Source organism: Hemicordylus capensis, chromosome 1 (genome assembly GCF_027244095.1).
Source record: "Hemicordylus capensis ecotype Gifberg chromosome 1, rHemCap1.1.pri, whole genome shotgun sequence".
NCBI lineage: Eukaryota > Metazoa > Chordata > Lepidosauria > Squamata > Cordylidae > Hemicordylus > Hemicordylus capensis.
This window is the reverse complement of record NC_069657.1, coordinates 251,250,865-251,273,049: the sequence shown is the minus strand read 5'-3', so window position 1 is coordinate 251,273,049 and position 22,185 is coordinate 251,250,865. Positions and strand designations below refer to the sequence as shown.

At 40.9% G+C, this 22,185-nt stretch overlaps 1 protein-coding gene across 26 annotated transcripts in view; it reads left to right on the top strand.

Moving 5' to 3' along the window:
- Positions 1 to 22,185, top strand: part of WDPCP (WD repeat containing planar cell polarity effector) — a 350,788-nt gene that overhangs the window by 162,125 nt on the left and 166,478 nt on the right. For all 26 annotated transcript variants that reach the window (XR_008313270.1, XR_008313273.1, XR_008313269.1 and 23 more), the window contains one exon: positions 13,646 to 13,837. Coding sequence is in view for 15 of the 26 variants with exons in the window: in XM_053284357.1 (XP_053140332.1) it covers positions 13,646 to 13,837 (192 nt within the window). In the remaining 11 variants the exon portion in view is untranslated. The remainder of the gene's footprint in view (positions 1 to 13,645; positions 13,838 to 22,185) is intronic.

Sequence of the window (22,185 nt, the reverse complement as noted above, 5' to 3'; positions counted from 1 at the left end):
AAGCCACCCCCGCGTGGCCAGAGTACAGGCCGAATCAGCCCGAACTACCACTGCAGGCGCCGCCGCCGACCGCCCACCCAGCTGCCTGATCCCCAACCCGAACCAGGCCCACGTCACCCGGGCCGATCAGGGCCCCACAAACTGAAGGAGAGGAGCTTGCAAACAGAGCTCCTCTCTCGTCAAAGTCTCGGGCCGGACTGGGGCTTTGGGCGGGAAGACGCCGAAAATGGCCGACAAGCCCCGCCCCCCGGCCTGAGAACCAATCAGCGTCTTCTTGGCCCGTTGCCAGGCTGGGACAAATCGCCCTCCCTACGGCAACGAGGCCGGGGGAGGGGCAATGCTGAAGAATGAAAACACCAAACAGTATCTGATCAAAAAATACCACCTAGATTCAAGGAAAATTAGAGAAGTCCTGGAAATAATAAAGCAGCAAATAACAGCAGTGTCAAAGAAGATTAGCAGATACGAAGCCAGAATTACACAACACAGGCAGAATCTCCAATTCCAGTCAAATCAGAGACGTTTCTACCAAACAATAGAAGGAGAAACTGCAAGAAACATCGAAACACCAAATAAAGAAGAAACAGTGCAATTCTGGGGGAAATTATGGGACAATCCAATAGATTATAATAAAAAAGCAGGCTGGATGAAAGAGGTCAAAAAATGTAACCAACAAATGCAAGATCTAATAATAACATCAGAATTAATAAGTGAAAGAGCAAAGAATATTAAAAATTGGACTGCTCCAGGCAACGATGAACTGCATCGTCGCCTTCATCGTCGCCTAACACGCCTTCATAAACAACTATCAAAACAGTTCAATCACATTTTGCAAGGAGGTGATATTGAACAATGGCTAACAACTGGGAAAACTCATCTCATCATGAAAGACCCAGCAAATGTGCAGTTCCAAGTAATTATAGACCGATAACCTGCCTGCCAACCATGTTCAAATTATTAACTGGAATAATAGCAGATGAAGTAATACAGCACTTATTAACTAACAAACAGCTTCCAGTTGAACAGAAAATAAATTGCCTGAACACCAGAGGAACAAAAGACCAGCTGCTGATTGACAAAATGATTTTAGAAAATTGCAAGAGAAGAAAAACCAATCTAAGTGTTGCATGGATTGACTACAAGAAAGCCTTTGACTCATTGCCTCACACATGGATGCTACAATGTTTAGAAACAACTGGTGTCAGCAAAAACATTCAGATATTTATTTAAAAAGCAACGAGCATGTGGAGTACACAGTTAACAATCAATGGCGAGACACTTGGACAGGTTAGCATTAGAAGAGGCATTTTCCAAGGGGACTCACTATCCCCTCTGTTGTTTGTAATCGCCATGTCCCCACTTTCACAAATACTAAACAAAACAGGCCTCGGATACCAAACATCTAAAACATCAAGTTTTAGAAAAAAGGCCTTGAAGAATATATCAAGGACAGTGAAGAAGATGCACTTCAAATGGTCAATAATGAGAAACTATTCAACACCAATGAAACAAAGCAGGCCTACAAGAAAGAACAAGTCAAGAACCAAGCAGAAAAATGGAAAAATAAGCCACTGCATGGTCAATATTTGCACAATATAAGTGGAAAATCAGACATCACCAAGACCTGGCAATGGCTTAAGAATGGCAACTTGAAGAAAAGAAATAGAGGGTTTAATACTGGCTGCACAAGAACAGGCACTAAGAACAAATGCAATCAGAGCCAAAGTCGAAAAATCCACCACAAACAGCAAGTGCTGCCTTTGTAAAGAAGCAGATGAATTTTACTGCATTGTGAATATTACAGAGACATAAGATGCCAACAAATTGCCCCACTTTTGATTAATTTTCCGGGTTGTGGTGAGGATTTCTATTTAAACTATTTGCTCACTAATCCTAATCCGGATGTTATTCATATCGTGGCCAAATATTGTTATATAATATGCCAAATGCGTATAAATGTAGTCTGATTTTATATTATCATCTTATTATTGTTATTATCATTATTATTTTAATATTGTTGTATTGCTGGTCTACGACCGAAATAAAGTTTTACATTTACATTTACATGGTTAATATTTGCACAATATGAGTGGAAAATCAAACATCACCAAGACCTGGCAATGGCTTAAGAATGGTTACTTGAAGAAAGAAACAGAGGGTTTCATACTGGCTGCACAAGAACAGGCACTAAGAACAAATGCAATAAGAGCAAAAGTAGAAAAATCCACAACAAACAGCAAGTGTCGCCTTTGTAAAGAAGCAGATGAAACCGTGGACCACCTAATCAGCTGTTGTAAAAAGATCGCACAGACTGACTACAAACAAAGGCATGACAAGATAGCAGGGATGATACACTGGAACATCTGCAAAAAATACAAGCTACCTGTAGCCAAACATTGGTGGGACCATAAAATTGAAAAAGTTGAAGAAAATGAAGATGTGAAAATATTATGGGACTTCCGACTACAAACAGACAAACATCTGCCACACAATACACCAGCTATAACTGTAGTCGAGAAGAAAGAAAAACAAGTTAAAATAATCGACATAGCAATACCAGGGGATAGCAGAATAGAAGAAAAAGAAATAGAAAAAATCACCAAATACAAAGATCTACAAATTGAAATTGAAAGGCTGTGGCAGAAAAAGACCCAAATAATCCCAGTGGTAATTGGCGCCCTGGGTGCAGTTCCAAAAGACCTTGAAGAGCACCTCAACATCATAGGGGCCACAGAAATCACCACCAGCCAATTACAAAAAGCAACTTTACTGGGAACAGCCTATATTCTGCGACGATATCTATAACAACAGCAACAACATTGACAATAAAACTCTGGCATCCCAGGTCCTTGGGAAAGACTTGATGTCTGGATAAAACAAACCTGTCTGACTGTGTAAAATAATAATAATAATAATAACGGCTAGGGGCCTCAAAAATCAGAAGTGGCCTGGGCCTCTCTGGACCTTCAAGAGGGCGTGGGAGGAGAAGAGAGATATCACTGGAAGGTGTACTTGTCTTTGTCAGAGAGAGACTGCTTACAATTACAACTGGTTTTCAGCGTTATACTGCCTCTGAACATGGGGATTCCACATAGCCATCCTTTTGCAAGCTGCCTCCTCCTGTCAGCCATTATGAGGTGGTCCCTTCTCAGAATTCTTAAAGTGTCCACAAGATTGGAGATCACTACATTCCAGGGTGGTTGTAAAGATTACATGAAGATAAAACATACAGAGCATTTTGTACACATAAAAGGCACATTATTATCAATTAAGAGATGCACCTTTTCCTACTTCCCCACCCCTACAACCCCCTACTATTTAAAAAAAAAGGGGTTAGCATCTTTTGCTAGCTACTGTATTTTCCCCCTTATGCCACCTTCTTTATATGTATTTGTTTAATTGATTTTCTATCAGTAAGACTGTCTTTTGAGTTGTGTTATACTTCTTTTTTTTTTTAATACCACATTACATTATATAACTTGTTTGGTGGGAATGCTCACTGCTAGGATGGGCATCTAATACATTTTCCAGGCTGTTTCAGTTCAAGGCCTCTTTTCAGCAGTGACTTGTGTTTGCAAGATTGATCCAACCTCTGTAACATGGATTTGAGACAGTTCACTGTTCACAAGGAACTGAGCTGATACGTTGTTTACTTCAAAATGATGCACACTTGTGCCTTGCTGAGTATTTGTTAAGCTTGGGCTTTTGATAGCCATGATCATGATCTGCACACATCTAACCTAACTGCAGAGCTGCAATGGGAAGTCAGTGCTATGACTGTTTATTTTCAAAGCCTGCGATTCATATGGCTGGTTATCATTAACCATATTTCTAGATCCATATGTATATCTCAATACATATGGCTCCAGAAACGTGCTTAGCATGACCTTTTAAGGAAAAGACAAGACAAGTGGCTTTATCAGGGTTAGTAACACCATTTTTATTAGGAGAAACTAAAATCACAAAGTAGTCAACCTTTTGAGTTTAACAGAACTGACATTTAAAAAGGAAGAGAGAGAAAGACTTTGCTAGTAGAAGACATGATGGGAGTCCCACCTGACATATATTCCATTCATAAATTGGTAATTCAGAAACTTTTTTGTAGATTAATTAGACTTGATTGTGCCCAGTACAAATAATCAGTTTGCAACGAGGGGTACAGAGATAAAGAAGCAATAGACATTCTCCCTTTGAAAATACATATGCAGGCAGTTATTCAAAATCAGAAAGAGTTCCTGAACTACTTAATACAGTTTGTTTAAATGTTTGATTTATTGAATGAACTATTAGAATACTGTTCTCCATATTATCTCTGAAACCACTTCACAAGAGGGGTTATAGTCTAGGCTGAAGGCATAACAAAAATTTGATTGGAAACATCTTTAGAAACACCACTCCCTTTCCTACAGCTTCCCAGATGGTTGTTGCCTATGGAGAAGATGACAGGCTGCTATTTCTTGCTCAGTAGACCTCAAGGCTTAGTAACACATTTTCAGCTACAGGCAGACAGAAAGACTATTCACACGCCCCCTGCCAGGGTGGGGAATATTGCATGGGGGGAAGGCAAGGGTTTCACCTACCTCCCGCCCCCCCAGATCCTTTGTCAAGTCTATGGCCTGCTCCGTGCCGATCGTTTGAGGCCAGGACTTTGTTTTCCCGGCTTCCGGATATCCCTCTGCCAGTGCAAGTGCTTTGGGGGAATCCCCCAGGCGTCAGGAGCTCTAGGCACACACGACCCCGGCGCCAGGGGTCTTAACCACTCACACTTTTAACCTCGGCCACAGGGCGGGGTACAAAGTAGGGTAGGTGGGCAGACTGCACCACGATCCCTGTAGATCCCGGCACTGCACTTGAACAGCCTAACTCAGGTTGGGCTGCCTTAGTCTGGGTTAGGCTGCCTGAGAGAACAGCCTTAGAGATTATTATTATTACTTGTATATCACCTCAGGAAAACTTTGGAAGAGCAAGCTCTCATTTTCCCAAGCTAGTGCTCACCTGATCTTTGTACTTGGAGCTGGTACTGTGTAGCTTTGGCATGGTTTTCTTTCTCTCACACACATATTGCATGCTTTCAGCTGTTACCATCATCACACCTTGGGCCCAAAGCCAGAGAATCAGTGCAGCACAGCAAGACTGTCTGTGGTGACAGCTTATTCATGAGAAGTCCAGGCAACAATGTCCAGCCCATGCACCCTCAACTACTAATTTCTGTTACCTTTCTCCCAGCATTAAGCTGTGTGCCTTTAGGATTGGCAGCAGCCAGTCCTGCACTGCATAAAGCAGCCTAGCTGTAGAGGTGACAGAGGTATGTAGACAGGGGTGTAGCTATAATTGAATAAGAGAGGACAAATGTCCCTGGGGGAGGGGTGTTGGGTGAGGGACAGCTTGCCTTTTTGCTCTCCCCCTCACACCTGTCTGAAAAAGAAGGTGATGGGGCTTGGGCCCATCTTCACTTTTTGTCCCAGGGTCCACTCCAATATTACTTACCAATAGTGGCATATCTTGCATAAGCCAATCACGTCATGCCAACTAGGGGACATCCCTGGATCATATCCAGAAACACGGGTGCTTCACCTGATATGTCCAGTTTAGGAAGCATGAAGAACATCATTCAATGGGTCATAAATGAAGTCTCCAAGGGCTACACCATAACATTTGCAGGGCTCCCCCAATAGAATTTGTATCCCCTACTCCCCATGACATGAAACAATTCGCCCTGATGCTTGAAACCATTGTTGAACTACAGAGCCACTAGACCAGAGGGCTATGAGAGGTATTGCATAGTCATCTTAGTCCCTAAGGAGGGATGTAGAAGTCAGATTTATTTTGGACTAAAAAACCTGAACAACTATGCAAGGTTTAGATTTTTTTTATGTTTTTATTAATTTTTCCTTGAGGCCTAATGTCCATAGTAGCTGTGGCAGTACTAGGGGTGTACAGGATGTCCCAAATTGGAATGTTCAGAGCTCGGAATGAGCTGTTCCAAGCATTCCAAGCTCAGAACAGACTCCCCTTTTAAAGGGGGTCCTGTTCTGAGCTCAGAATGGAATGACCCAGTTCTGGCCAGAACATACCAACCCATTCCAGCCATTCCAAAATGGTGGCCACAGATGTGCACTGGCCATTTTAAAATCCGAAATGGTGCCCGGGATGAGGGTTGTTATGACGGAATGCCCCAAACATTTTGTGTTCCGTGCATACCCCTACGCAGTACCTCACAATTTCATCATTTGAAGAGATCTGAAGGATGTTTACCTACAAGAAGACCATCATACGAGAAGTTTCTTCAGTAGTGAGCATCATGATCAGTCTTTTTCTCAGGCTTCCCACCCCTCGCAGGACATTAATATCAGTTACAGTGGCAGTTTTATTGCTGGAGCAAAAAGTACATATGTATTCTAATCTCATTTACTTGGCTTTCTGGTCAACTAGAAAAAGTCCTCTCAAACCATTCCAGTTCAAACAACATCGTCAAATCTCTGTTGAAGACTTTTCTTTTTCGCCAGGCTTTTGCTCTGTAGTTTACCTTTTTGGGTTTTTTTTCTTTTTTGTTAGTTACTTTAGTTTTTAATTTAGAATGTAATTTTAATGCTGTCTTGCTTTGCATGTTTTTGTACACAGCCCAAAGTCTTCGGAGTGGGCAGTATATTAAATGTTTCTAATAAATAAATAAATCTGGGGCAGATCCTATGCTCAGCTGTGAACAAGATTTTTCTGTCTACTTTCAAGAATCCAGACTGATGTCTCTGATTAACAAAGTCAAAACAAGAGAGTTCAGTTACAATCAAGGTTATCTTGATTGTAAAAAATCCATCAATAGTGAAAACTCCATCATTTCACATGCGAGGATCATATGCATTTGGGTCTAGGCAATTCTTAACTAAACTGATATGTTTCATTTAAGAAGCAGCGAAGTAGCCAGATTTGCAGATGACACTAAACTATTTAAGATAGTGAAATAGATTGTGAGGAGGTCCAAAAGGATCTGTCTCCAAACTGGGTGAGTGGGAAACAAAATGGCAAATGCTGTTCAGTGTAGGTAATTTGATGCACATTGGGGCAAAAATAACCCCCAACTTCATATATACACTGATGGGGTCTTTGCTAAGCGTGACTGACCAGGAGAGAGATCTGGGGTAGTGGTAGACAGCTTATTGGAAGTATTGACTCAGTGTGTAGCATTTGTGAAAAAGGCAAATTCCATGCTTGGGGTAATTAGGAAGGGGATTGAAAATAAAAAATAATTGAAATAATTGAAAACAAAACTACCAATATTATAATTACCCTCATACAAATTATGGTGTGACCACATTTAGAGTTACTGTATTGTGACCACATTTAGAGTTACTGTATCTCAAAAAGGACATTACAGAACTGGGAAAGATGCAGAAGAGGGCAACGAAGATTATCAGGGGCCTAGAGCACCTTCCATTTGAGGCAAGGCTCATCTGGGGCTTTTTAGTTTAGAAAAAGGATAACTAAGGGGAGACATGATAGAGGTCTATAAAATTATGCATGATGTAGTGGATATAGAGAGAGAAATTTCTCCCTCTCTCATAACTCTAGAACCAGGGGTCATCCCATTAAACTGATTGCTAGTGAATTTTGGACCGACAAAAGAGAGTACTTTTTCACACAGTGCATTATTCATCTATGGAATTCTCTATCATGGGATGTGGTGATTGCCATCAGGTTGGATGGCTTTAAGCGGGGCTTAGACAAATTCATGGAGGACAGGTCTATCAATGGCTACTAGTCTTGATGACTATAGGTTGCCTCCAAACTCTGAGGCAGGATGCCTCTAAATACCAGTTGCAGGTGAGCCACAGGAGGAACGGGGGAGTATCCCTTCATCATCTCCTGCTTGTGGACTTTCCAAAAGGATCTGGTGAGCCACTATGTGAAATAGCATGCTGGATGAGATAGGCCTTGGGCCTGAGCCAACAGGGCTTTTCTTATGTAGGCCATTGTGGAACCTTGATTGATTTTCCTTTTCTTCAACAGCAGTAGTAGATTTTAAAAATTTTGTTTTCCTTCCAAGCAGCTGGCACATAATGCTCCTGGAAAGGAAGCAGTGGTCATTTCGTGGTCAATGTTTGCTGTTTTGGAAGGACTAATCTGGAAGCTGCAAGAATTGTGGTGTTCCTAGATGCATTCTCTAATCAATTTTTAATAGTCTACCTCCTGTGACTGACCTGAGATAGCCTTCATCTGTGTGGCACCTGAGAGAACTGGAGGAGTCATAATTGACTGTTCTGTGTGGTGTGTAATTTGAATGCAGTTTTGCAAATTTCCACATGCTAACATGTTGCAACTCTCCTTGCTTCATGACCACACTGTGCTTGAACTATTTAAAAATAATTTGTAATAATATAGGTGATATTTAAAAAAACAGTTCTAAATACCAGCAAGACTCCATCTCAAGACTAGATCCAGCTTTTTGTGGATTCCCTCTCAAATTAAGTGTTACCTTTTAAATATTGTTCCCCTTCAACTAAGCCCTTGTTTTAATTAAATATGACCCACTCTTCTAGTATTGAAGTACACATCTCCCCTTGCTTTCCTAATATACCAAAGCAAACAACCAACCCACCACCACCACCACCACAAAAGAATGTGATTATCCCTCCCCTGTGTTGCAGCAATCCTAACTCCCCTCCCCTTCACTTGCAGCAAAGCTTCCTCCATCCACTATGTCTGAATGAAATATTGTGCTTTTGCTTTTGAATTAAGCCTTGCAGACTTATCCACCAAAGCCTAAAACCCATACTTTAAGTGATCTTTTGAATAAATTGTTTTCTGTTATAAGCCCTTTGCTTCAATCCTACTCTGTACAATTACACATTATTTTTTTAAAAGTCTACAGAAGTTATAAAATACATCATCTAGATATCACTCACAATCAGGTCCATAGGAAGCCTAAAAGTTTAGGGGGGCCCCAAAAAGTGTAGGGGGCAGGTGTTACTACTTCCTTTGCTCATCATTATTTTACAATATACTACTACTACTACTACTACTTATATACAGCTTTTCATACAATATAACAGCTTAAAAGGGAATACATTAGCTTGACTTATTCCTCATCCTTCTTCTTAGCTGATGGTCTGACTTGGTCTCTCCTGTGCAAACAACTTGCATCAAAGCAACCTAACCTACCTCACAGGGTTGTGAAGACAAACATGACCATGTACCCAGCTCTGGGCTCCTTGGAGGAAGAGCAGGACATAAATGTGAAAAATAAATGAAGGAAGGAAGGAAGGAGTAGTTTTTACATGAAGGTGTTACTATTAACTACCATTGGGTAGACAGTAAGAAAAAAGAAGTGGGCTGGGGAGAAATGGGAATCAGCTGGGTTTTCCTGTCTGTTTCCACTGTGTCATTCATTAGCCATCCCTCATTCACTGGTCCAAGATCTCTATTACATTAACTAATCCATCTTGCTATCATGCACAGAGGAGCTGGGTCCTGGCCAAAATTAGGTTAGAAAAGGTAGTTACAAATTAAATATATGTATTGTAAGTTGTGAATTTTAATAGCTAATAATGCTTTGGTCTGTGTGGTTCATAATGTATTTCTAGATATGCCATTTGCCATATTTTAAAAAAGGTATTGTGGATATTTTGTCAGACTCGACACTCATGCCATACCTTTTAGTCTTTTAAAATTGCAGCATCTTGGACATTTTAAACTCATATACAGATCTTCCAGGACACTGACCTTTTACAAGTTGTTCATTTCTATAGCTTTTTAATCCATTTCAATTTGCAGTGAGAAGAGAGAGTACAAGGAGTTAATGTTTACTATGAGAGAACAACAGTGGTAATTACTTTGATTTCAGTTCCTTTTGATGTGTATTCAGGGGATGAAGAGGTCAATAATATTATGACCATGCAAATAGAAAGGGGTTCTTTTTTTGGTTGTTAAAAAAAAACAGCAAAGGATTATTAAAGCATTAACCTTGATTTTTAATGGCCTTGGTTGAGTGGTGAGATCACAATTTGGATGAGCCTGATTATTTACTAAATACAATACATAAATGCAACGGGTTCTTAACACCCATTGCACTCTGGCATTATCGCATTACTGCCATCCTTTGTTGCCTTGCAGACAGGAATATGAAAGCAATCTGTCATGTAGTGAGACTGGCTCCAGAAGCATTTCTCTGATAAGAAGACCCCCTGCCCTTTGCTAGTGTCTGGTCCAGTAGGCTTAGCCATGCGCTTAATCCCCAGAAAGTGGTTCGATTATTGCTGACCAGCAATAGCAAGATAGGTTTTTTCCACCCCCCCTAGCTATCAACCTTCCATTAATTCCTTAAGCAGAAATGTGGTGCAATCTATATTTCCTTGGCATGTGTCACCCAGATGGTGTACTGCTCATGTTTTCAAATAACCATGCTCCAAAATAACATCGTTTGAATAATAAATTCCACAAATCCTTCTGGAGGAATAGATGCACACAATTCTCAAGAGCCACATAAACTTTACGCATGATGCTGTAGCTCATCCATATTACTTGGAGAAAAGTATATCCTCCCTTGCAGCCGTTGGTGTTCTTAATCCAGGAGAAAAATATACATTCCATTCAAACATTGTAAATGACCTTTTAATGTTTGATGCTGTGTCTGAAAAGAGTAGCCTTAGCCTTTGGGTCAGTATTGCAGAACTTAATATAAGTAGCCTTAAATCCTTGCATGTAGGTCGATGCTGTCAAGCAACCATGACTGTACATTTTGGTATTGATTGGAGTCACAGTAGTAAATTCCTTCTTAACTCTTATGTTTCCCCATCCACATATAAAACTGGGAACATACATGCCTCTGTTCACAACATCCTTATATATAGCGTGTGCAGATTAGGTAGGAAAAAAACCCATATATGGAGTACATGTCAAAAATATAAAACTAATTCTCAGTCCTTTTAGAATTTAAATTATATTAAAACAAACTTTGTGAAGCTATTCACACGCGCATGCAAAACCAGAAGCCCAGCCTGCTTTTGCATGTGCATGTGTACTGCCAGGATCGGGCCTGATCCCAGTGGCGCCGTGGCAGCAAACCCATCTCCAAAACAAGGTTAGGAGCGCGAGCACACTTCTAACCCTGTTTCTTTGATCGTCTGCCGACTACAGGGCTCCCAGTCGGCTTTGGAAAGGGGGGATCCCCATAATGCACTGCACACTCGCACAATGCAATCTCACGCAATGATACCTTGGTGTGTGTGTGTGTGATACAGGGCAATGCATCCGGCATTCCGACCTCAGAGGTACCGGCAGTAGCCAGTAATCATATGGGCGAGTGATCCACCCATCCAAAGAGAAGAGCTGGATCTCAACTGTGGGGAGGTGAGCTTCTTAAAACTTCCTCCCTGCTAGCCCTCTTGCACTTTCTCACTGCTCATGAGAAAGGGGCTCACTGTGTGACCCACACAAAACTAAACATTTTGAATTCTATTGAAAAATCAAGCACATCCTTAGATCTATTCCAGTGAAATCAATAGCACTTCAAAACACTTAAATTTGACTGAATTTTGTATAATTGTTAGTGATACATATAACCACAATATTTAGAAGAAATGAAAAATGCACTAATGCAGTCCTCAAATTTAGCCTGTTTTTTTTTAAAAAAACCAGTTATGAATATGGTATGATTCTATACATTCCCAAACTTTCATTTCAAAAAACAGACTTTGCTGATTCATAATGTGTGTGTGGTGGGAGATTAATAATGGAAAGTGACATGTCACTGCCAGCAGCCATGGTGCTTCACTCCCAGCTGTGTTCATTCACTCAAGTTCCTGCTACTAGTCCTGCTCCAACTTCACTTAGTCACCTTTGGCATACAAGAGTCATGATCTATTTAGGACACCATGAAGCGGCGGGGAGGGGGGGAGGTAAAGGTAAAGTGTGCCATCAAGTCAATCTTTACTCCTGGCGCCCACAGAGCCCTGTGGTTTTCTTTGGTAGAATACAGTAAAGGTTTACCATTGCCTCCTCCTGCGCAGTATGAGATGATGCCTTTCAGCATCTTTCTATATGGTTGCTGCCCAATATAGTACCAGCAGGGATTCGAACCAGCAACCTTCTGCTTGTTAGTCAAGTATTTCCCCGCTGTGCCACTTACAGTAAGATGGCTTGCGGGGGGGGGGGAGATAAAACAAATGAGATTGAGAGGGATGAACGGGGGAATCGATCAATCGGGGCAGTGAAATATATTTGTGAGGGACAGAGGTGGAGAGAAGCTGAGTATATAGGGAAGAAAATGCTTGGGGAGAAAAATGGAGGGGAGAGACAAGGCAGATGAGGAAGAGGAAGAAGGGATTTGTCCATTCTAGCTCTTCCTCTGCATAGAAGCTTCATATGCTTCATCCCTCCCCCATCCGCTCCACCATGTTCTTTCTTCTAGGCAAGGAACCCAACCTATAACTGTTTTTTAAAAGAGAATTTAGAACAAAATATATTTTGTTGTTTACCTTTATTTCAATCACAATGCAACTCTTAAGGCCAAGCTAGGCTTAATATGAGAAATCTGTGATTGGATAGCCATCTTGTGCAAAGCATTTACAAATATACCACGTAATTAAGTAGAAATCATACTTAATATTCACTGACCCTCAGTTAGAACAAATGAACAGAGTTCAGAAAATTAGCACTCCCATTGAAATTAATAAGAGAAACTTATCTCATTAATTTCAGTAGAAGTGTTCATAAGTAACTTAGTCTAGATGCAAGCCAGTGCCTGGAGTAGCCTGTCTCATATCTGTAACATTTAAGTATGTGTGTGTGCGCACATATGCATGCATGCACCTACACACAGGTATGCACACTATACAAATGGATACATGTGCAAATACCCTTTGTTCTGTCTGAAATAAAATTAAGATATCAAAAAATCTTCGGTTTAAGAGGAGAGTTAAGATGCCTTACATTTACATCATGCTCTAAAGAAGTATGGAAATGGCAAGTTAAGATGCCCATCTTTCATGCCATATAAGCTGCACCCACACTTTGCCGAAGTCTCACTCTCCATGCACCCACACTGTGCCTAGGTCTTTCAGTTGCACTTTTGGCTGGAGAGGAATGCATCCAGGGAGACATTCAATAGATGCAGCTTCCCCGATCACTTTCTAGAGATCACCAACACTTTGACCCCTCTTTTTAGGAGTTAAAATTTTAAACTGCTGTATCTCTGTCATGTTTCAAAGAATTTGCACCAAAGTTGAAGGGTGGTGTCTTAAGTCACCTAGCTGATGTGTGCAAGATTTCAGTGGGGCTGGATGGATACTTTGATTTTATGAGCAATAGAAGGCTCAGGGCTTATAATGGCAGAATGTTGCAAACTTCTCATCTTAACTATACTGGTGATAGTGTGCCAGTATAATGTTAGAGTGGTAAGAGAATGTGTGGGAGATTTAGTCCTGTTGCAGTTATTGTAGTCCAGTAATAGACCATACTGCCTATTGCGCTGTATTAGCCCTGGAGGGTTGGGATTAACTGGCAAATGAGGTAACTGTTGTTGGACATGCCAAAATGTTGCATTTCTGCCAATTGAGATCATGTTATAGGTAGTTTGTGTGCACATTTGTTTTGCAAATAGCTATGTGCAAATTTTTGTAATTTCCAATGTTTCCTGCGTTCCCCACCCCAGATATCTTATGTTGACATACCAGGACAAGGGAGTAGAAGCATGAAGCATCATCTGGCAATCAATTGTGTGCAGGATATGGTGATTTGCTGGTGGTCAGTGGCAAAGGATGAAGTGTGGCCTTGGTCTCCTGTTCCTAATGAAAGAGAGAGAGCCAACTTAATGCTCTTGAGATGTGAACATGGAAGCTTGGAGGTAATGTTCCAAACTGGATCCTATTAATTATTATACTTATTATCTTCTATAGGTTATGAAGTAATCGTCTAAGATAGTATATTTTAGTATTACCTGTGCATCAAACTTAGAAGACTACCTTATACTAAGTAAGAGTTCCCAGTTGTACAGAGAGAACCCTATGACTTACGTGTGGAGGTCAGGAGACAGTAGGGATGTGCCCGAACTGGTTCGGCGCATCCTTAGGGAAGCGCTGAACTAGTTCGGGTGCTGGCATTCAAACCGGTTCAGTGGGGCAGGGGTCGGTTCCTTTAAAAAGCAAGTAAGCAGGACCTTATCTGCTCCTCCACCCCTCTGCCACTTTTCCAGGCATGGCACTTGTTATTCAAATTATTGCGCACAGCTGCAGTGCTGCTCCCAGCACCCTGCGTGAGGCATTAGCACGAACATGGATGCTGTGCATGTGTGGTGGAGGAGCAGGTAAGGTCCTCCTTACCTGCTTTTTAAAAGCACCAACCCATGGCTGCACAAGCCATATGTGCACATCCCTAGGATACAGTGTGTGTGTTTCTGCTCCACCCTGCTTCATGCAGTCAATGTAACAGATGCAAATATCTAGAGAGGTCTGAATGATTTGATTTCACCCATGATCCTGCCCATTTATTTCCCAGAAAGGTATTATTTGGTTGTTCTTCACTTTAAAGCTGAAGCCTATTATTTGCTCAAACTATAGTCTCAGGTAATAAATTCCCCTCCTTTGCTCCACTGTGGGTAAATAATCTTTCTGAGCCCAGTGTCTAAACCAGATTGAAAGGAGCATACAAATGGCAAATTCAGAGAGATCTTGGGAACTGATTAACCTGGGATTGTGCTGGGTCATATGTCAATGTCTGTCTGGTGCAGAAAGTCAGGTGCAGAAAGTCAGTAGGACAACAAATTTGTTCCTGATACTCCCTATCAATTTCAGGTACAAAGGGGCCATGTTAGACCATGGGGGAAAGGTTCATTATTGTGGTGTTTCACTATCTAGTTCTAGGGACTACTTCCCCCTTCAACTGATTTATGTAGCTCATAGGTCCATGGAGTCCACTGCTGAAAAATGCCCTAAAGGACGGATGCATTTAAATAGATTTTTTTTTTTTACCCTGTTGGCTTAGGATTTCAGTACTTCACATTTTTTCTATGTATATTACACTGACTGATATCCTGACTAACAAAGCACCAGTGCAACCAGAGAAACACTGTTGCTTCTGAAAAGCAACTAACTCAGCAACACTGCTGGCTTAGCAATGGGGGCAAATTTCGATGACCTCTGCTTCCTCAGAAAGTTCTCTGTGCTACCAAAATATAATCCAGAGGGTTGTGCAGTCCTCGGTGACATATTTTGGGATTACAAAGAACTTCTGGGGGGAAAGGAAGGCTGTTCAAATTTCCCCACAACATTCACTGTGCAGCATTAGTTTAGAACTCTTCAAAAACACTAGTGCTATACCAGCACCTCTCCCTTTGCACTGGTGCTTTGTTAGTCAGGATGCTAGCCACTGAGCCCTTTCTCACAATTCACGAAAAGGACCTGAGGGTGGGCGGTGGGGAAGGCTTTGGAAACTTACCTTCCCCGCAGATGATCGTCTAGTCCTGGCCCCCAGAAATCCCACAATGCACTTCATGAGTGTGCAGTGCATTGTGGCGATTCCCCCAGTGCTGGCCATGAGCCCCACCGTCTCCCAGTGCTGGCTTAAAGCAAGCAATGCTGACAGGCGACTAGAAAAACTGGGCTAAGGGAGCACCCTTAACCTGGTATAAGTGGTGGATTCCGCAGGCAGGTTTGCCGCTGAAGCGCTTCCAGGATTGGGCATGATTCCGATGGTTCTTACGATGAGCAAAGCAAGACCGGGCTTGGCTTCCTTAGTCTGGTTTTGGCTGATCGTAAGAACATCATCTCTTTATACCTAGGTTTAGGCTTAGCTGAGTCTAGGTCTTATTTTTAAGATGATGATGGTGATGCTGATGACGACGATGCTATTTATACACAGTCTACCAGATGTTATTGACTGGATTTGGTACTTTAATTATCGGGCCCTTTCCAAGGGTCTAGGATAACTAAAGAAAAATTTAAAATATTGTTGTAGTATTTGTGCTGTCCTGAGCAGTGTGGCCTTCTGTAGTTGATATGTTGTAATTTTATTGATGTCCAAGGTGTCTAGATGGTGTTCAAGTTCTTTTGGTACTGCACCAAGGGCACCAACAACTATTGGCACCACTATTGTTTTTTTATTTATTGTTTCTTGTTTACACAGCCAGACAGGTGTTATTGACTGGTTTGTTTTATCCAGACATCAAGTCCTTCCCAAGGACCTGAGATGGCTGAATTGTATTATTTTATTTATTATCAATATTGTTGTTACTATTATAGATATTGTTGCAAAATATAGGCTGTTCCTAGTAAAGTTGCTTTTTGTAATTTGTTGGTGGTGATTTCTGTGGCCCCTATAGAGTTAAGGTGCTCTGCAAGTTGTTTTGGAATTGCACCTAGGGCACCAATTACTACTGGTTATTTATTTATTTATTTATTTATTTACACAGTCAGACAGGTGTTATTGACTGGTTTGTTTTATCCAGACATCGAGTCCTTCCCAAGGACCTGGGATGACTGAATTTTATTGTCAATGTTGTTGCTGTTATAGATATTGTCGCAGAATATAGGCTGTTCCCAGTAAAGTTACTTTTTGTACTAGGCTGGTGGTGATTTCTGTGGCCCCTATTATTATTATTTCTTGTTTACACAGTCAGACAGGTGTTATTGACTGGTTTGTTTTATCCAGACATCGAGTCCTTCCCAAGGACCTGGGATGCCGGAATTTTATTGTCAATTGTTATAGGTATCGTCGCAGAATATAGGCTGTTCCCAGTAAAGCTGCTTTTTGTAATTGGCTGATGGTGATTTCTGTGGCCCCTATGGTGTTGAGGTGCTCTTCAAGGTCTTTTGGAACTGCACCCAGGGGGCCAATTACCACTGGGATTATTTTGGTCTTTTTCTGCCACAGCCTTTCAATTTCAATTTGTAGATCTTTGTATTTGGTGATTTTTTTTCCTATTTCTTTTTCTTCTATTCTGCTATCCCCTGGTATTGCTATGTCGATTATTTTGACTTGTTTTTCTTTCTTCTTGACTACAGTTATATCTGGTGTATTGTGTGGCAGATGTTTGTCTGTTTGTAGTCGAAAGTCCCATAATATTTTTACATCTTCATTTTCTTCAACTTTTTCAATTTTATGGTCCCACCAATGTTTGGCTACAGGTAGCTTGTATTTTTTGCAGATGTTCCAGTGTATCATCCCTGCTACTTTGTCATGCCTTTGTTTGTAGTCAGTCTGTGCGATCTTTTTACAACAGCTGATTAGGTGGTCCACGGTTTCATCTGCTTCTTTACAAAGGCGGCACTTGCTGTTTGTGGTGGATTTTTTGACTTTTGCTCTTATTGCATTTGTTCTTAGTGCCTGTTCTTGTGCAGCCAGTATTAAACCCTCTGTTTCTTTCATCAAGTTGCCATTCTTAAGCCATTGCCAGGTCTTGGTGATGTTTGATTTTCCACTTATATTGTGTAAATATTGACCATGCAGTGGCGTATGTTTCCATTTTTCTGCTTGGTTCTTGACTTGTTCTTTCTTGTAGACCTGCTTTGTTTCATTGGTGTTGAATAGTTTCGCATTATTGACCATTTGAAGTGCATCTTCTTCACTGACCTTTATATATTCTTCAAGGCCTCTCTTCTCCTCCTCTACTGTTTGATGCACTTGCAGCATTTCTCTTCCACCTGAGCTGCGAGGGAGGTATAGCCTATCGACATTACTGCGGGGGTGCAGAGCATGATTGATGGTCATGATTTTCCTGGTCTTACGATCTAGCGTCTCTAGCTCTGCCTGGGTCCAGTCTATTATTCCTGCAGTGTATCTGATAACAGGTATAGCCCAGGTGTTTATGGCTTGTATGGTGTTCCCACCATTGAGTTTGGACTTGAGGATTTTTCTAACTCCCCTGATGTATTCACTTCCCATTTTTCTTTTAACTTCAGTGTGTGTGATGTTATCAGCCTGGAGAATGCCCAAGTATTTGTAAGGTTCTTTCTCTTCCAGGTTCTTGATCTTGCTTCCATTGGGCAGTTCTATTCCTTCTGTTTCTGTTGTTTTTCCTCTGTTCATTATTAATGCAGCACACTTGTCTAGTCCAAACTCCATTGCTATATCGCTACTGAATATACGGACAGTGTTTAGCAGTGATTCGATTTCTGACTGGGACTTTCCATACAACTTCAGATCGTCCATGTACTGCAGATGGTTGATTTTACTGGATGTTTTAGATGTTTGGTATCCGAGGCCTGTTTTGTTTAGTATTTGTGAAAGTGGGGTCATGGCGATTACAAACGACAGAGGGGATAGTGAGTCCCCTTGGAAAATGCCTCTTCTAATGCTAACCTGTCCAAGTGTCTTGCCATTGATTGTTAACTGTGTACTCCACATGCTCATTGCTTTTTTAATAAATATCTGAATGTTTTTGCTGACACCAGTTGTTTCTAAACATTTTAGTATCCATGTGTGAGGCAATGAGTCAAAGGCTTTCTTGTAGTCAATCCATGCAACACTTAGATTTGTTTTTCTTCTCTTGCAATTTTCTAAAATCATTTTGTCAATCAGCAGCTGGTCTTTTGTGCCTCTGGTGTTCGGGCAATTTCCTTTCTGTTCAACTGGAAGCTGTTTGTTAGTTAATAAGTGTTGCATCACTTCATCTGCTATTATTCCAGTTAATAATTTGAACATGGTTGGCAGACAGGTTATCGGTCTATAATTACTTGGAACTGCACCTTTTGCTAGGTCTTTCATGATGAGATGAGTTTTCCCAGTTGTTAGCCATTGTTCAATATCACCTCCTTGCAAAAAGTGATTGAACTGTTTTGATAGTTGTTTATGAAGGCTTGTTAGGTGTTTAAGCCAAAAGCCATGCAGTTCATCGTTGCCTGGAGCAGTCCAATTTTTAATTTTCTTTGCTCTTTCACTTATTAATTCTGGTGTTATTATTAGATCTTGCATTTGTTGGTTACATTTTTGACCTCTTTCATCCAGCCTGTTATTTTATTATAATCTATTGGATTGTTTATTATAATCTACTGGATTGTTTATTATTGGATTATTTATTATAATCTATTGGATAATTATTTCTTGTTTACACAGTCAGACAGGTGTTATTGACTGGTTTGTTTTATCCAGACATCGAGTCCTTCCCAAGGACCTGGGGTGGCTGAATTTTATTGTCAGTTGTTATAGATATCGTCGCAGAATATAGGCTGTTCCCAGTAAAGCTGCTTTTTGTAATTGGCTGATGGTGATTTCTGTGGCCCCTATGGTGTTGAGGTGCTCTTCAAGGTCTTTTGGAACTGCACCCAGGGCGCCAATGACCACTGGGATTATTTTGGTCTTTTTCTGCCACAGCCTTTCTATTTCAATTTGTAAATCTTTGTATTTTGTGATTTTTTTCTATTTCTTTTTCTTCTATTCTGCTATCTTCTGGTATTTCATTGTTGTTGTTGTTGTTGTTGTTATTGTTATTACATTTATATCCCGCTCTTCCTCCAAGGAGCCCAGATCAGTATACATGGTTATGCTTATCTTTACAACAACCCTGCAAGGTAAGTTAGGCTGAGAGATACGTGACTGCTCAGTCACCTAGGTTTTATTAAACCCTTTAAAAAATATTAAATAGTCTTATTTATATAAACATTCTGATTAGACTGCTATAATGTGTTGTGCTTGGGATTGCCTTTGGATGCTACCTGAAAATTTCAGCTGGTTCAAAATACAGCTGCTAGGCTGTTTACTGAGACTGACTGTCCAGAACACATCTCAAATTGTGAGCCCTTTAGGGACAGGGAGCCATCTTATTTATGTATTTTTTATTTTTCTATGTAAACCGCTTTGAGAGTTTTGTTGAATAGCGGTATATATAAATAGTAGTAGTAGTAGTAGTAGTAGAAAGTGCTGATGTAAACATTTAAAGCTCTAAATGACTAGAGACTTGGGTATCTAAAAAGCCATCTCCTTCCACATGTATTTTTCCATTTATTAAGAGCTCCAGGCAGTCTTGGAGGAAACAGATTATCTGGACCCATTTCAAACTGGCTTTTGGGCTGATAGAGAACCACCTTGGTTGGCCTAATGGATGATTTCATTTAGGAACTGACAGGAGGAGTGTGACTCTACTCTGTTGGTTCTTTTGGATCTCTCTGTTGCTTTCAATACCACCCGCCATGATATCCTTCTGGATTGCCTGAAAGGATTAAGAGTGGGATGCATTGCTTTACAGTAGTTCTGCTGCTATCTCTCAGGCTGATTCCAGATGGCGTTGCTTCAAGACTGCTGCTCTTTAAAACAGGAGCTATTGCATGGAACTCTTCAGGGCTCCATCCTGTCTTCAAAGTTTTTTAACATCTACAGGAAACTACTGGAGAGTGATCATCAGGAGATTTGGAGCAGAGTGCTTAACAGTATGCTTATAACACCCATATTTATCTCTCCATGCAATTTCATCAGAAAATGGCATTGCTTCCCTAAATGCTTGCCCACAGACAGTAATGGGCTGGATGAGAGATAATAAATTGAATCTGAATCTGGACAAGACATAGATGCTTGTTGTGGAGGTCATAATTCTAGTGATGCGACAAAGCTGCTTGTTCCCTAGAGGGAACCAGTACGCAATCTGGGAGTCCTCTTGGATCCAAATCTCTCTGTGGTTTCTCAGATCAAGGCAACCGAGTAAGCTTCTAGAATCTATCCTCTTCAACTGATACACCAGCTGAGTCCGTTTCTGGAAGAGAACAACCTTAAAACAGTGATGCACATGCTGGTAGCCTCCAGGCTCAACTACTGTAATGTCCCCTTTGTAGAACTACCTTTGTATGTAGTCTGGAACCTGCAGGTAGTGTAAAATACAGCAGTCAAGATGCTCTGTGGAACAACTTGGAGAGACCATGTATTGCAGTGGCTGCCACTATGCTTCTGGGTGAAATGCAAAGTGCTGGTATATAGCTACCTCTAAAGCCATAAATGGCTTGGGTCTAGGTTATTTAAAGGAGTGCCTTCTTCTACATGATCCTCAGCACTTGTTATGGTCCTATGGAGATGTCTGCCTGCAGTTGCCACCAGCTTATCTGGCAGTGACGGAGTCAGGCCTTCTGTGTAGCCACCCCACATTCTGGAATACGCTACCAGCCAAAACACAATATTTGCCCTCCCTGCTGGCCTTTAAATAAGCTTTAAAAACACATTTTTTTTAACCGGGCATTTTGATGGATGTTTTTAACTGCTTAAATTGGTTTTTAAATTGGTTTTGTCTTAGTTTCTGTATTTTAATTAGTTTGTTTTAATAGTTTTGTAAACCTCCTAGAGATTTTTGATTAGGTGGTATATAATTGTAATTAATAAATAAATAGTTCTGAGGCCCTCCCCTCAGTAGTCTCAACTTCTGAGGTGAAGCACGTGACAACCAGCAATCTCCATCTTCCCTCTTCTTGCATCCCTGCTTTGTAATTGCCTTCCCAGGGAGGCTTGCCTGGTGCCGAGTGTTATGTCTTTTTAGTCCCTTTAAAACCCTTTTTATTTGCCCAGCCTTTTTAATCATCTTAAGCTTTCTGGCTCTTATTAATACTATGAAATTGTTTCTGTTTTACAGCATTAATATTAGCTTACATGTCCCGCAATATTACAGTACCACTCACACCACTGTAGAGCTCTAATGCACACAGCGACAGTGCTGCGCAAGATGGCAGTACTGGAACTACTGCAATGCCCACATTATCCCACAGGACATGTAAGCCATTATGATGTCCTTTTTTATTATTTTATTTTGCTTAATTTATTGTAAACTGCCCCGTGAGTTCTTTAAAACTGAATGACAGGGCACAAAATGTGTTTAACTAGTATTTCTATGCAGTTTTGTTTTACTTTTTAATAAAAATACTAGGATGAACAGACAAGGAAATTATTTTCTAGTGGCAGCTGTGTGTCTAATCTACTTGTGAAAATAGAAAAGAATAGTATAATGAAATCTCTTGCATCTCTCTATCCATATTGTGTGTATATATATTAGGGATGTGCACAAATCAATTTCTTTAATTTGATTTGTGCACAAAACAAATCATCCCTGATTTGTTTTGTGTCCAGATCTACCCCCCAAATCACCCCAGATTCGATTTGTATTTGCTTTGACTTGATTCGGATTTGGACCGATTCGGACCACTTAACAGGGTCCTGGGGCACCAGATTTGGGTGATGGGTAGGTTCCCATGGGTGCCACCTAGCACCCAGATTTCAAGGCAGTGG